The sequence below is a fragment of the Pleurodeles waltl genome, chromosome 12 (assembly GCF_031143425.1).
Source record: "Pleurodeles waltl isolate 20211129_DDA chromosome 12, aPleWal1.hap1.20221129, whole genome shotgun sequence".
Taxonomy (NCBI): Eukaryota; Metazoa; Chordata; class Amphibia; order Caudata; family Salamandridae; genus Pleurodeles; species Pleurodeles waltl.
Genome location: NC_090451.1, coordinates 305,762,688 through 305,778,870, shown reverse-complemented (window position 1 = coordinate 305,778,870; position 16,183 = coordinate 305,762,688). Strand labels below are relative to the sequence as shown.

The 16,183-nt window shown below is 41.0% G+C and overlaps 1 protein-coding gene across 6 annotated transcripts in view; it reads right to left on the bottom strand.

The window, feature by feature from the left end:
• AKTIP (AKT interacting protein) overlaps window positions 1-16,183 on the bottom strand; it is an 81,122-nt gene that overhangs the window by 53,729 nt on the left and 11,210 nt on the right. For all 6 annotated transcript variants that reach the window (XM_069216329.1, XM_069216326.1, XM_069216331.1 and 3 more), the window contains 2 exons: window positions 10,165-10,373; window positions 47-111 (listed from right to left, as the gene is read on the bottom strand). In XM_069216329.1, the coding sequence (XP_069072430.1) occupies window positions 47-111; window positions 10,165-10,373 (274 nt within the window). The remainder of the gene's footprint in view (window positions 1-46; window positions 112-10,164; window positions 10,374-16,183) is intronic.

The window sequence follows — 16,183 nt, the reverse complement described above, 5'->3', positions numbered from 1 at the left end:
CAGTAGACAGACAAATCAATTTAGCAAAACAAATAGTGATGCTTACTTAGTGCAGAACGATGTGATGGCTGGATGTAGACACCAGGTAATTTTTGCTTAACGACCAAGGTGCTGCAAGTAAGGATATGTAACAAAACTGTCAGTCAAATACAAACTCATTCATGTAAGGCTACAGTGTGTCACTATACAACAGCATAGATCAATGACTCTCCGAAAGCTGCTCTATCAACAAACACATGCTTCACTAGTAATCCAGACATTGATACCATTTTCAAGTGATTATTGAAAGGGTGCAAAGGCACTGGGAAGGAGAGACATTTAAGACATCCAGCATAAACGGTATTGTAAACAAGTTGAGACAATAACTTTGTAAACTCTAGTGCTATATAAGATACAGGAATGGGTTCTCTAGTTCACAGTGTTTTCACCCTGTCCAAGTAGGAACCCTCTCTAGTTAGGGTAACTAAAATAATCTATGATCACCCTTGGTAGCAGGGCATGAGCAGTCAAGCTAATCTCAGAGGCAATGTGTAAAGTATTTGTGTTTACACACACACACACACACACACACACACACACACACACACAACACACACACAGAGAGAGAGAGAGAAAACACCACAAATGCCTGGATTCTCTCCTTCTAGCATACATAACAACCTTCAAAGGCCCAGACTGGATCTGGCACCTCTTGGCAGGACGGGGCTCTTCAGCAGAAGTTGTCTGACGTCCCAGGACTTCTTAACATGACTCAATTTCAACTCAAGCTCTTGGAGAACCTTGGAAAGCAGGATGTAGAAAGCAAAGCCCAGTCCTTTCACTCCCAGAACAGAAGCAGCAGGACAGCACATGAACGCAAAAGGCAAAGGGGCAGTCCCTCCTACAGCATCCAGCTCTTCTGAGCAGAATGTCCTCATTGCAGTACTTATACCCATTTTTGTCTTTGAAGTAGGCAAACTTAAAACAGAAGTCTTTATAGTACACAAAATCCTGCCCTGCCCAGACACTCTGGGGGGTAAGAGTCGGAGTTGGTTTTGTGGAAGGACAGGCACAGCCCTATTCAGGTGCAAGTGTCAGCTCCTCCCACCACTCTAGCTCAGGAAGACCCATCAGCCTGGTTATGGACCATCTGGACATGCAGGACACCTCAGCTCCCTTTGTGTGACAGCTGGGTTGTTTGTGCATTCACTCTAGACAATCATCCGGACCCAGACGTGTATTCAGCTGACAGGCAGGGGCACAGATTGCTCAAGCAAGAAAATGCCCACTTTCTAAATGTGGCATTTTCAAGCTTACAATTCAAAAAACAACTTCACCGAAAGATGTATTTTTAAATTATGTGTTCAACTACCCAAACTCCATCTCTCTATCTGCTCCCAATGGGAAATGAACACTTAAGCTAGTTCACGGCAATTCCCATATTACACTATGGGAGAGATGGGCCATGCAATAGTGAAAACTGAATTTAGCAGTATTTCACTATCAGGGCAAATAAAACACAATGGCACAAGTCCTACCTTTTAAATACCCTGGACCGTGCCCAGGCTACTCGTGTAGGTGGCACAATTAGTGCTTCAGGCCCACTAGTAGCATTTGATTACATGCCCAGGGCATACCTGGTGCACTATACTAAGGACTTAATAGAAAATCAAATAGGTCATTCATGGATAAACCAAAATCACAAATACAATTAAGAGCATATGCACTTTAGCGCTGGTTAGCAATGGTAAAGTGTACAGAGTCCTAAACAAAAAAAAAAAAAAAGTAAATAATAAAAATAAGCAAAGGTTTGGGGAAAACGCTGCAAAGGGCCAACGGTTATAAGTTACCCTTTACAGGAATTACCACTTTCTAACGTTTATATTACGTTTTGTTTCCAAAAGGTTAAAAAAAAAAAAAAAAATGCTGTGTTGATATAGTCTCAGGGGAAATCGAGGTGAGGGAATTGCGCTGCGTAAGATTTGCTTTTAAACTTGAGTCATGAATAAATCAATGAGGTATAGTAGCAATACCACATCTAAAATGTGAATTCCGATGGACTAAATGGTAAGCATTTAGCCACGATTCATTGCAGTAACACAATTTACCATCTATCCAGCACTTGTTTTGCAGAGTTCACAGAACAAATGATTTTTATGTTTTACTAACTTAGTTTGCCCAGAATGTTTTTGGAACATCCCGAAAGACTGCAGCCACGAGAATTTAGCGTTTCTGTTTTCACATCACTTGGATTCACGAGCCATCATGACTCTTGTGAATCCAAAAAAGATAGAACGCTGCAAAGCTTTATAGGGTATTAACTTATTGCAAGAGATTCGAACAATAATATTTTGTGCACCCAGTTCACAAGGTGCTAGTGTTGCACAGTCAACTGGGGAAGGGTACGTTCCAAAGCCAGACGTCGTAAGTAGTTTAACTCGCCACGTCAAGCAATTAAAAATAATACCTGAACTAAGAGATGAGTATGCCACCCAAACAGGAAACGTAGCAAATAATGAACCATGTAAATCATGAAAATTAAGGATTACACAGCCAAAATCAAGGCTTTTGTAGACCCCACCAAACATTTTCCATTTGAAATAGTTTTGGGAAGAAGTTACTGCAGCTGCATTTTCAATTTCCAAACAGTATGGTGACAGTTTTAAGTGACCAAGGTTTTAATGATTAAGCAGTTGCAACTTTAGGATTAGTTTGAAATACATTACAGTTCAGTGGACAGAATGTATTAACGATGGTCCTCAATGAATTGACGGGGATATTTGCAATAGTTCTGAAAACATGTTTTTTGTGCCATACAGAAGCAATGACATGCCTATCCAATTCTGAATTACTCTGAAAACGATTTGTTTAGGTGCCAAAGCAAACTGGACATCCTGACCGTTAAGCCTTCCATGGGGAAGAAAGGGCTTCTGCATACTTTGCTAGGTGTGTGGCTATTTTGCCTATTCCTATTGCAAGAGGACTTGTGTAATCTATGTTCCAAAACACAAACAAAATTCCTATCCTAAATTTTTGGCTGAAGTCATCTACAACACCCTTGTGATTCCTGTATGCTTTGCTACCATTTCAAAGGCTCAAAAGCAGCTTCCTTCAAATGTCTGAATAAAAGGTTTCCATTAACTTTGATGTTGAACTAGAAAGTTTCAAGTAAACGCACAAATTAGATACAGGTCCTTAACATCAGAGGACATGGACTCTTATCTATCCACCGTAACCCTTTATTTCCTCACTAGGGATCAACGGGAGGAACTGGCTAGCCTGATCACACCCAATGAAATACACTAAGCAGTACGACAGCTGGTGACAGGTAAGAGTCTGGATCAAGATGGTTTTCCAGCAGAGTTCTACAAACCCTATGCCGCGCTCCTGGCGCTCCCAACTACACATGCTGTAAACGGAAGCATTGGACATCTCTAGGCTTCCAGCCTCCCTAAACTAGGCCCTCCTTGTTCCACTAAACAAAGCCTAAAAAAAAGGACCTCAAAGCCTTGAGCTCCTATCCCCCAATGGCACTATAAAACCTTGGCAAACGTGTTAGCGGATCTCCTGTCCCCGTTGGTGCCAGGCTTAGTGCATCCCAATTCAAACTTGTTTGTACCAGCCAGTAACACATCACTAAACCAGCAGCGCTTCAAGGTAATGGAGTAGGCCACGACGATGGCAGATTATCTAGCCCTAGAGGCAGGCATTTGACTCCTTGGAGTGGGAATACCTATTCACAGTCCTGCCGTGGTACAGGTTTGGGGAATGATTCTTAAAACTCGTCTGCCTATTATACATGTCAGGCAGGGTGAGGGAAGGTACTCTGACCTTCAAGTCCATTTGTGTGGGTAGAGGCACACATCAGGGTTGTCCATTGTCACCACTATTTCTCTCCTTGGCGGTGGAACCCCTGACGGCCCACCTTTGTGTATTGAGATGTGACTAGGGTATACCTCTAGGAGATGGTGTTCATGTGGTCTCACTTTACGCAGATTACCTCCTGGTGTACTTAAGACACTTTAACCATTCCAGAGTCGCTCACTTTTGCCCTGCAACGGTTCGCCGAACTATTGGGGTTCAAATTTTTCCTGGCCCAAATATTGTGTTTCCGCCCTCCCAATGTGGCCGAGCCCTGAAGAATCTCTTATCGCTGCACTTGGTCTGACCGCCACACACATTTAGACACCTTGGCCTACAAATTTCACACACTGTCGTATCTACTCAAACACAGTCTAGAGTGTGCAGTTACATCACTGCATGCCCAGATGGCCTCCTGGCAGACACTGCCCTTATCAGTGGCAGGCAGGGTGGCTCTACTTGAAAATGGTAGCCTTCCCCAGGCTTCTATATCACTTTACTAACTTGCTGTGGTATGTCCGGACTTTATCAATGACTAGAAAAAGATAATCAGATGCTTTGTATGGGGCAACTCCAGATGCTGTGTGGCGCTTAGTAAACTGTACCAGCTTGTGGATGGTGATGGCTGGGGAGGGGGTCTATTGGTCCCTAATTTTGAGAATTATTATCTAGTGCCCCAGCTCTAATGGGTTGCAAGATGGCTGACCACGCAGCAGCTTGCAGACACTGCCACACTGCTGCAGGCCTGGACCCATGATGGTGTGTTCTGGCTGTTCCAACCCTGTGATCATCCCCCTCTACCTCAGCCGACCCTATTTGTCGTGTATAGATGCTTTCAGCATAACTTATAAATTACCAAATTGGTCACGCCCTATGCTAAAGCCCTAGTGCTACAGGGTACGTCACGAGGAAGTAGTTTCACTACTGCAGTGGAGCCCACCCCATGGGCAGCGGCGCAGACGATGGGGAGATTTGTATGAGGATGGTGCACCCTTCGTATATGATGCACTTGCAGTGGTAACAGGCCTACCCTCCTGGGCAAATTTTTTCTACATACCTACCTTCCTGGTGCATTGCAGCAGCAGTGAGGCGAGGAGTAGTGAACCACCTATGCACCTAACCGTACAATACCTCCAGGTCATTGGTTTTGGGTCGACATTTAGTGCGCTGGCTCGCCAACTTGCACACTGTGCCATCACCCGCGTCCCTGCACAAGAGATAGGAGCTGAATCTTGCCTGCCCTTGTTCAGATAAAGAATGGTCTATTATATTGCAGAGCCACACCTGGGTCCCAGAAAATGTGCGGTTTCAGTTAATACAGTTGTACATTGTGCATGGGGGCATACCTCACCCCCGTCAAGATTAACAGGTACTTCTACTCCTCAAACGCTGCCTGTCCAAGCTGTGAATTGATAAATGTGGATAAAGTACATATGCTTTGGGCCTGTTCGCACCAGCGGACCTATTGGGATGAGTAGTGCATCATCTAATGAACTGTACAGACAGAAACATCCCCAACATATGGGAGGTATGCATAGTAGGTCTGTACAGCAGAAGCAAGAAATATAAGCTTACATCTTAATTAATTAACTTGGGACTCCTACTAGCTAAGCGCTTGATCACAAGCAGGTGGAAGTCAAATGATTCTTCACATTTGATAGCCTGGCTTTGCTCACTCACAAATTGGGCGCAGGCAGACAGTGAGGCACTGCGGCGCAAGGACACAATGGGCCTACACAGCAGACAACCTATGGCTGGCAGGTGAGATGCTATAGTAGTGGGCCTCCACACAGACTCCCCAGATGTATTGACACCACATGACTTGCAGCCATCACTAGGCATCACAGACTGATTGGGGCACTAATCTAAATTCTTCTTTATGCACCTGCGAGGTTCTCCAACACACGCTGGCGTTCCCTGCATTACACCTGTTTTTTTTTTTTTCATGTATCATTTAGATGAAACAAATCCATTCCTAAACTACAATAGGGGATAGAAATTTAAAGTAACGTGTAGGTATATTTGTTATTGTTAGGCTCATATCTAGTCGCATTTGGAATAGATCTTTTTGTAATGTTCTTGTTATATGCATAAAATATTGTGTTTTATTGATGACAATTGGCACTACATACCTATCCCTGTCCTGACGCACCTGTTTGGAACCCTTGTATGATTACATCAACGTCCTGTGGAATTACCAGCTGCCTAACTAATGCAGTCGGGAGGGTACAGATGTTGCAAACGTTTTATGTGCCTGAAACTTATCATGTGATCTGCAATTCATACCAAAATGTTCCTACTCTGAGAAAAATACACACCAATCTCATTGTAACTACATGCTCTGTAAAGCATAAAAGAAGTAGTACGTGATGCTTTTACTTAAAAAAAGAGATTAAAACCATAAAAAACGATATGCATCAAAATATTAAGAGACCATACCAATCCACTTCAAACAATCCCTTCAATAAAATTTGAAATTAATACTAGACAGGTTAGCAGTAGTATAATGCCACGAGTCCTAAAGCCAACAAAAACAGGTCAGAAAAATTAGGAGGAAGGGGGTAAAACGTTTAGGGATGACCCTGCCGTTTCCAAAACTATACCTTGCCACAACGAAGGCTGTTGAACAGTAAAACAGCTCTTTAATTATTAGTCAAAAAAACTAATATAGCAGCCTTTTCTTAGCTTACTAGCAGATGTAGAAGGATCAATTCCACAGAAGTTCAAAAAACCTCTCAAGCTTTCTGTGGGAGTCCTAGCAAAACATATATTTTTTTAGAAGTAAACGATTTCCCTTCTATATAAGATGTGACTATACAGTGTGGAAATTGTGGGCTTACAGAAGGATGACATTTGCAGTCCTACGATTTCTTTCTTGGTCGTATGCAACTAGTGCTCCAGCAAAGAGTAATCTAATCAATAAAGGGAACCACAGCAAGCCTCACTACTGAGAGTACTAATTTCTAGACAGGAAACCAGACTGCATGCCTCTAGGCGTCCCCTCCATGATATGCACTTCTGAGCAAGAGCAAAAACATTTATAATGTATAACAAGCTGTACAGCCCACAACAAAAAGTATTTGGACACACTGGCAATGATCGCACCTCTTTAGATACAGCAGAGAGAACTTTAGCGCAGACCAGTTATAAAACCAATGGCAGGGGAAGAGAAACAACTGAGATACTTTAAGCATGCAACAGTACAAGAATGTTTAAGAGTCAGCAGCATCTACTGCAACTTTATATATTCCAGGTCGGAATATGCTGGAGTACTGGCAACTTTCAATATAGTCTACCATTCTATCAATAAGCCACAAACAAAATTCACCGCCTACATCCACTACTGGTACTCCTGGCTCCACAACCAATGCAGTTCTTTCATATATGCTCCTACAGATCCCCAAGACAGGGCCACTATCACATATGGAGTTCCAAGGATCCATCTGGTTTGTTTTTAATGTCTGCCTCGGTGGTCTCCAGCCATTTCTGTAACAAGAGCTTCTTATGATCAATTAAAATCATCCCGAGCTACTATTATTGTTAGAGTTGTAAATGTGACCACAATAGACAGGATGGCCACCATATGCAAAATTACCAGCGGTCAGCACCTCGGTTCATTAGCAATGATTGCCAGCAGTAAAGTAAAAGAGGCTTTGTCAATGTGAAATGCATCTGTGTGTAATATCATGTTTCTCCAAACATCAGTTTATGAGATCTGATAATACATGCATTTTCATTTCCATTACAAGCTTTTCAATAGTATACATATAATACCTCAACTAGGAAAAAGGTTCTAATGTACTAGGCTGGGCTACACACAGGAGATACACTTACAGATGGCCGGAGAGCTACCAGTAGCTCATGAGCTACTGGTTGGAGAAGCCTGATCTAGAGTCTAGTTTGTTTTTGTGATAGAATTATTCTCCTATCGTCAATGCAAGTATTTAACAGATCAAGATATCCAGGAAATCTTTTTTTTTTTTTTTTTAAACCGTACTAATTGGCAGGAATGCACCATATCAATTTTGAACAGTAATTTTTCTTGCTATCCTTAGGATCTGTTCCAATTAACTTTGCACTTCAAACGTGGGAACTTTTGTCTGTATTCAATTTCCATTAACGCACAGACAGTTTGAGTGGTGAGACTACTTCTGAAAAAGTTTGTAGTATCTGTTGGGGAGTTAAATATGGACCCAGCGTGTTGGACTGGCCAGGTTAGATACTGATTTAAACATTTGTGAGAAATTTGTTTTGATTTGAAAGACTGACTTTGACTTTGCTTCTCTTGGCCTGAAAAAAAACTGCACATTGGCAAGGGCTAATTTAACCTTTCTGCGAAAATGTTGCATTAAACAGGACTAAAACTATATGAATAGTGAGAAGAGTGAATTTTTCCAGCACCGCCATTCTAAGAACAGAGACCCTAAGAATGTGTAAACTCTTCATTAGTCCATTTTGGTATCTTTGCTAAACCACAACTGTCAGTCTAGCTATTGAAACCAAAAATAATAAAAATAAAATAAAAAAAACCAAGGCGACAGGATACATCAATGGTGAAAAATATTAGAGTTTTCCCCCCATAATAAAGCCTTTGCTGAGAAAACTGTGCATGGAATTAACATAGTTCAAGTATATGAACTGTGTGAGATAGTTGGATTTCTCCCTTTAATGTTAGCTCCTTCCTAAAGCATGTTTGATGCAGGGGGGTCTCACTTTAAAATTTAGGTAACCAAATTCAGAGTACACATATCCTCCTCAACTCCCCCTCCTTCACCCCCTCCCCCAATCACATCTCTGGTCATCTAACAAGGAATAACCATTCATTTTGAAGGATCTTTTTATACACTTTTACTAGCATTAACAGTAGCAATCTGAGTGATCTGGCTGCATAACCAATATACAGTCACATACCATTGAGTAAAACAGTCATGAGATCATCACAGCCAAACCATTTGACCTAGGCACATATATTACCATCTGAAAAACCTTGGGGTTTGAAAGATTTGAGGTACACATTTGCTGGGCTATTGGCAGTCTAAAATTATTGCAGACTTTGATTTTCTGTGGTTGATTTGTAACAAATTCCTTCCCCATATCGCCTCATTCAGCATACATCCACAGCTAGCAATCCATACCTGGCTAATAAAGGCAACAGCAGAAAGTTAATGTGTGGCTCTTCTGCATCCCAGCCTCTCCCTCTGTTTTAGACCCCATTGTTTTAAAGATTTCTGCATTTACGTATTGTATGGCATATCTAGCAAATTAAGGCTCACCCACCTCTATTTTAGAAACCCAAACAAAGGTCCTAAAACCTACAAGAAAATTCAGGGCTTTGATGTGCTGAATAGTGAGCCAATTCACAGTCAATTCTAGGAAAACTGTAAATATAATATACTTGAACTACCAATTCAGAAGTAGGGTGACTGAGCAGAGTCAGCAAGAGTAACCATAAGGATTCGAGCAAGAAGAATTTGCACCTACTTGTTCGAATAAAGTAGAGTTCAACCAAATTAATTTGAAATGTTATTGGCTATCATGTTCACAAGAACGCATGGCCTTGAAACCATACTAGCCATGTAAAGGCTTTTACAAAACGATTTATGCTTATGCCAGGTTTCATGTAATCTGCAGTTACAAAAAATATATATATTCATTCAAAAGAAAGCGCTAAACTATTTAAAAAAAAAAAAAAGTTTTTTTATTTTTTTATTTTTTAACTTTTGATCTGAGCCTGTACCATTACACATTAAATAAGTCAATACATCGCCTAAATTACACTTTTGTACCTCACAACATCCATAAGAAATACACTACCTATTTTGCATGCATTTCAAATAGGTAGTGTATTCAAACCCATGAGGTCATCTAATATGCCAAGACATGCACACAAGCTGACTGCAGTATCAGGTGTCAAACTTAAGGAACATTTACATTAGAAGGTAAATCCTTCAAAAGCCTGATGAAGTGCAATGCCACATGCCACACTACTTCCAACTAGCACCCATTAACGTCCTGCATTGTAACACATACCAAAATTAGCACCACTTAGCAGTATACGTGAAACAAAAATCACCACAACAGCCTTGCTGTTAATATGAAAATGTGCTATTTCTGAAAACCATAAGTACACAGTGTAAATGATAAAAAGGCACTTCAATTCACTATTCATAGAGGACCTGAAATACCCACATACTGAAATCCAGAATCAGAGGTTTATCAAGAATATCACTTAACACTTGATAAGGCCACTTGCATAGTCAGGAAAAACAATTCACTGACTAGCAATAGCTGTAAGCCAACAAAGATAATCAAAATAAAACATACAATTCTGCGAGGAGGGAGTACTCCAAATAGAAGGGTCCGTAGGAGGCATGGGTTCCATTTGTAGACTGCACTGCAGGAGGTGGAGAAATGGGCTTGGTTATAGGCACCGCATTCTTCGGTATAGACGGAAGCTGCTTCTTTGCTGAAGACGTGTATGGAGGACTGACTTTCTGATCTCCTGTCACCACTTTCTCTTCATTATCAGATCTCTAAGAATGAAAGAAAAGAATATGAAGGTCATCTCAGAGAGCAGGAGTTAGTGCACAGTCTGATACAATATTATTTTACAGAATGGGGGCGTCAGGGATCGAGAACAGAGAAACGGTAATATTTAACAGTTGATACCAACATTGGCCTTGAATTCAGGCCTTTTGTTAGTGGCTGCTAGCTCCTCACAAATCAAGACTAGTTGGGCAACAAATGTCAAAGGAGTTTAACTACCCATAGATAAATTGCTCTGAAAACAAAGTAAGGCATAGCAGTATCTATACATCCACAGAAAGTTGTGAAATGCCAACATGAAGCAGTTCTAGTTTATAGGAATGCAGTAACAAAGTACAAAGACGGACATACTAAGACATAATATATTTTATATCTAAATAAAATGTGTACTAAACCAAAATATTAATTACTTCATGTACCATATGTGGTAATATATGACCACCAGCTGCACAGGTGTGTTTTTTTTTTTTAAAGACCTTTAACATTTCCAAAAGGGATTACATCTCATGAGATGACTAACTCAAAAAAGGTGTAACCAAGTCTGATTCAATATATCAATATTCAGCAAAAACCGTAATACATCTAATATACCAAACTTGAAAATCAGGGAAGGAGAGTAGGACCATAGCCATACAAATTCCCTTGCAGCGAACTCACTTGCAGTAGGACAGAAGAACAACCCTCAATAACTTTGATCCTATAACTGAAGTACATTCCCAGACCACCCAAGAAGCACTGTATTCCACCCAACAGAACTGTTCAAGTTTAACATTTAATGACAATTATCTTCCCCTGATGTTTAAGATTCTCCACATATCTGGACACCAATACCACCTGCTGAATTTTAATACAGTGTCTCTATTCATCATTGGACGGAGAGCAGCATAAAATAAAGATGCTTTGGCGTGACACTGAAACAGTTCTTTCCTTCATGTTTCAAAACAAATAATTGGGGCAGAGCTAAGGTTAGGGAGAACAAGGATTTTTGTGCTAAAAAAAAAAAATATATATATCCTTACATTGCCCCCTCTTCTCTACACTGTCATCACAGTGCTATTTATTGCAGTCATTCAATTTAGTTTCTCCTGGGTAACCAAAATGTCCTGAGTCATTGTGTGGATATTTTCGACTCCATCATCTCCATTTGTTCTGCCAGATCCATTGCATCTTATAACATGGGCCAGCCCAAAATAGCCTATCTTTGACCATTGTTAGTTTTCAAGCGATTAACTCTGCTCTTTTTAATGGATCACCAACAACAGTATGCAAACAGTAAGAGTCCAGTGATCTGTCCGTGTGAGAACACAACGGAGCGTACAAAAAGGGGAATGCATACTTTTAATGCGGTCAGATAAGTTACATGACAAAGTAAGTGCAGGTGAGAAGTGAATGAATGCTTTTGAAACCTGGTCGACAGGAGGGTAAGTACAATGGAAGGGAGGCCTGCCTCTGGTGGAAAAACAGTATGTTTCAAGCATCTGCAGGTTAACCTGTGTACCAGACCGGAATCCACAACTGTAATATAAGCTACCTGCAGAAGAAACCAGGTTGCTGTAGTAAAGTACATTGAGTCACTAGAAAGGTCCCTATGCCGTTTGGCCAATTCTCTTCTATTTACACCTCAGTGAAATGTTGATGCTACTCAGTCTTTTAGGTGTGGAACCTGGTTTCAAGACAGTAGACAGGCATGCCCACTTACAGCAAGTAGAAATCATTTCTATAAAGATATGTTTAAACATTTAAGATTAGAGCCAGCCTCTCGATCATTAGGTGTCTAAGTGAAAAGGGGAATAAACATTGAAGTGTCCTGATCTGCACTTGTATGAATGGGGTCTAATGGTACTTGGCCACATTCACCTTTATAATAATCGTTACAATATTAATATATATTTTTTTTTTATAAGTCTGTTAAACTGCAATAGACTGATAGTAAGACAAGAGGAAACCATTTAACATTCTGCATTCCAATGAACATGAAATATTATTTATTTCTGAGGCAGGTCCCCCAATGAACGTACGCCAAGCATTACAAAAACTGTAAACCTTTCATCTATAGTAAGTAATTTCAATCAATGAAATTAGCCAAAGCATTAACAACCCCATACCTCACATTTAATGACAATAAGCTCCTGCCGATTCAAGCGGTTGGCAGAGTGATTGAGGGTGTACAGCGAAAGGTGGTGGAGTGCTTTACAGCGCAAGGTTGATTTCATTTAGCAGTTTCCTAGAGCAATGCACATTGTTTTATGGTCAATTTAGAGCTCCAGGGCTGATCAATTAAAAAAAAAAAAAAAAAAGACAAAAAATAAAATAAACACATACATCGTGAGGAAGGGGAAGCTGCAGCCCATTCATTAAAAGGGACCATTAGCATCGAAACGCAACTCCTCAAGGAGGAACATATATGCTCAAGGAAGAAGAAAACCAGATTTGTAGATTATTCATGAATCACATGGAATTTGTCTAACTAGGAGTATAGAGCAGTATGCATTTGCAGAGTAAAGAGTTTAGCTTTTACCCATTTAAAATAGTATGGACATCGCTCCATGGATAAACTAAGCACTTTACTGAGAACTTTTATATTGCTACAGGAACATCTCAAATGATTTGCATGCAAAACAGTATTTTTTTATGCTGCTTCATGTAAGACCACATTACAAAACCAAGCAGAGAAATTAAGTTAAAACGGTTTTATAACTATTTTAAAAAAAAAACTTTATTACTGTTTTGTGAACTATAAAACGCAGAATGCACATTCACAGAGCGGTGGTGTGGCGCTTCACAATAAATATCGGTCTTAGAAGCACTACTAAGTGGAGACCGAATAGAGAGCCACAACTCAATTGTCACACTGAGTATGTATCAATACACATTCACACAGAACACTAGTGCACGTTGAAATGAACTTTATTCTACATAATAGACACCCTTATTCCCAGTCCTGAGGTGATTAATGCACGACCGACATCTTATAACTGCAATTCCAATATAGGAATAATAGTCTTTTTAACGAAACGTTGCAGTGGACCATTCATTTTTACTCTGCTTCTGGAGCAGAATTTCCTTTCTTTTAAGAGACTGGGATGTTCACGACCTCCTTTATTATGCCAGGCCATTTTCTTTCCCTCACTCCTTTCAATCTAGGTTTCCTCCTCCACCCACTGTTTTTTCTCCATCCAAAAATAATATCACCTGACTGATAAGCGAGATGGGGATAGGTCACAGCCTTCCTTGGCAAGCCAGGTTCACCCAATGTCCCCGATTTTGCCCAAGCTCATATAGGGAGCAAGAAAATGTGATCCTCCTGCAAGCCCAACCCCCTCTATTACTACTGGTCTGTATTTTAGTTAGTATTTGTTTATTAGTCTATGTTCTCCATGGGTGGTCCTTACCCCCAAGAAGTTACCCTCTTATTTAGGATTGGAATTATTAGTTTTGTTTTCTATGCTTAACATTGCTGCTCAGCCAAGGTGCAAGCAGGAGAAATCTTCATGGGAAATATGCTCCAAGCACCTCCTTGATGATGACCCCAGGGCTGGCTCAAGTGTCACTCATATTGGCTGCAGCCACACTCGTGAGAGCCCAGCAATAATATAGCGTAATTCTGCAATTGGTAAGAAAGTTTATAGCAGCAGGGCTCAATTGCCAGCAGCCCTTATATGTAGCACACTGTAGTAGGGATTGTGGGCTGCAGTAGGACTACCTTTGCAGCTACCATTTTCAGACTCTGCCTTTTACACTAAGCCGCATTGAGCACAGGACTAGCCCACTTACAGGAAGCATTCCAAAATTAAATTATTCAAATACATTTTGTGAAGTGCAACTATCGTACCAAGAGAGTCTCTTGTGCCCACACACTTAGTGAGCAGACAACTTCAACACCAGACTTAGTAGCTGTACACATATTTAAGGGACACAGGGAGATTGTGATCAGAAACAATTCTGTCAAGCGTTAAGGCAAGTATTAGGACAGCAGGGGAGCACTGTCATAATTGACCATATATAGGGAGCAAGAAAAAAAAAAAAAAAATAGAAAGTGAAAACAATATTAAGGCTTTAAATCAGCAAACATCTGGTCAATTTTTTTTTTGCGTCAGCAGTTATTTTAAATAGCGCAATACAAACAGTGTACACGGTTCACTTCGAGTGCAAGCTGCCAAGACCATTTAGGAACATTGTGTCCACCAGAAAAAAAACATTTTAGGCATTACCAAGGTTCCCCAGTATCAGTTAGTTGAGTGTATTGTGAAATCCTACAGGAAGGGGGTGGTGGGAGGGCGTTTGGTACTCGTTAATTTGAGAGAGTTTTGTATGGGACAGGTGATTAGATTTTCTTTAAGTCATAAAAAGGACAACCGTGAAGTGGTCCGATTTAACTAGAGGAATTCAGAGCGGGTCTGTTCTGACCTAGGATATGGATTTGTCACCCTACAATGCTAGATAAGAGTAAATCACCTTTCACTGGAGAATTAAATTTGACTAAATAGACTTTATTAAGTATATGCAATTGAAATAACCACCAAAATCTGGTCTAAAGCTTGGCTTGCCACTAGTCTCGATGGCAAGCAATACAGGTCACCGCCCCCCTCCCCCCCCACTCTTTCCTTCCCCCTCACACACATCTGCCTACAAAACAGGAATTGCAATACCAGTCTGAAGAATAGTTAGGTTGTGTTAGAAATGGCATCTCTAGTTGGCACCCTCTCCAAGTAGGACCCCCCCACTGTTAGGGTAAGAGAGTCACACAGCTAAGATAACCCCTGCTCACCCCCCTTGGTAGCATGTAACGAGCAGTCAGGCTTATCTCAGAGGCAATGTGGAAGTTATTTGTAAACACACAGTAACCATGAAAATACCATAAAAGTACTTTACAAGTTTACAAAATTAGCCAATATTTATCTGAGTAAAACAAGACCAAAGTGACAAAACTCTAACATACACAAGCAGAGATACACATTTTCAAAACAATTTAATCTTAGTATAGCGCTTAGAAACACAATAGCTCCAACTGGGGCTATCACAACGTCCTGACTGTCATATCCAACAATCCGACACCACTCTGAAGGAGTGTGGGCCGATCACGGAGTGGCACAAACTCCGGTTGCAGTAACTTGGAAAACGATGAGGAAACAAAGAAGTTGCAGAGTCAGGGAGGTGAGGCGTCGCTGGAGCCAGTATGGCATCAGTTCCTTACTGTTACCGGGGAGGTGAGATGTCAGTTCCTTACTGCTAGGCAGGGGATGCGAGGCGTCAGATCCTTACTGCTAGGCAGGGGAGCTGATGCAACACTGGAGGTGAGGCGCTGGTTCCTTAGAACAAGGTGGGGTTGATGAATCCAGCATGATAAGACAAGAGGCGTCAATTCCGTGGTGTCACTATCACACCACAGGTGCTGGGGCATCTGGTGCCACGGGCGGTGTGACAGTGCTATAAAGGTGGCATTTTTAAACTTACAATAAAAAAAAAAAATCGCCACCAAAAGATATTTTTCAACTGTCAGTTCAGAGACCCCAAACTCCACATCTCTATCTGCTCCCAATGGGAAATATAGGCCTTGCAATAGTGAAAAACAAATTTACCAGTATTTCACCATCCGAACATGTAAAAACAGACCAGTACATGCCCTACCTTTTTAAATACACTGATCCTGCCCATAGGTGCTGCCCTGACCTACTCTAGGTGTTACTTACAAGTAGTAAAAAGAAAGCATGGGCCTGGCAAGTGGGGGCACTTGCCAGGTCGAAAAGGCAGTTGAAAACTGCACACACAGACACTGCAGTGGCAGGTCTGAGATGTG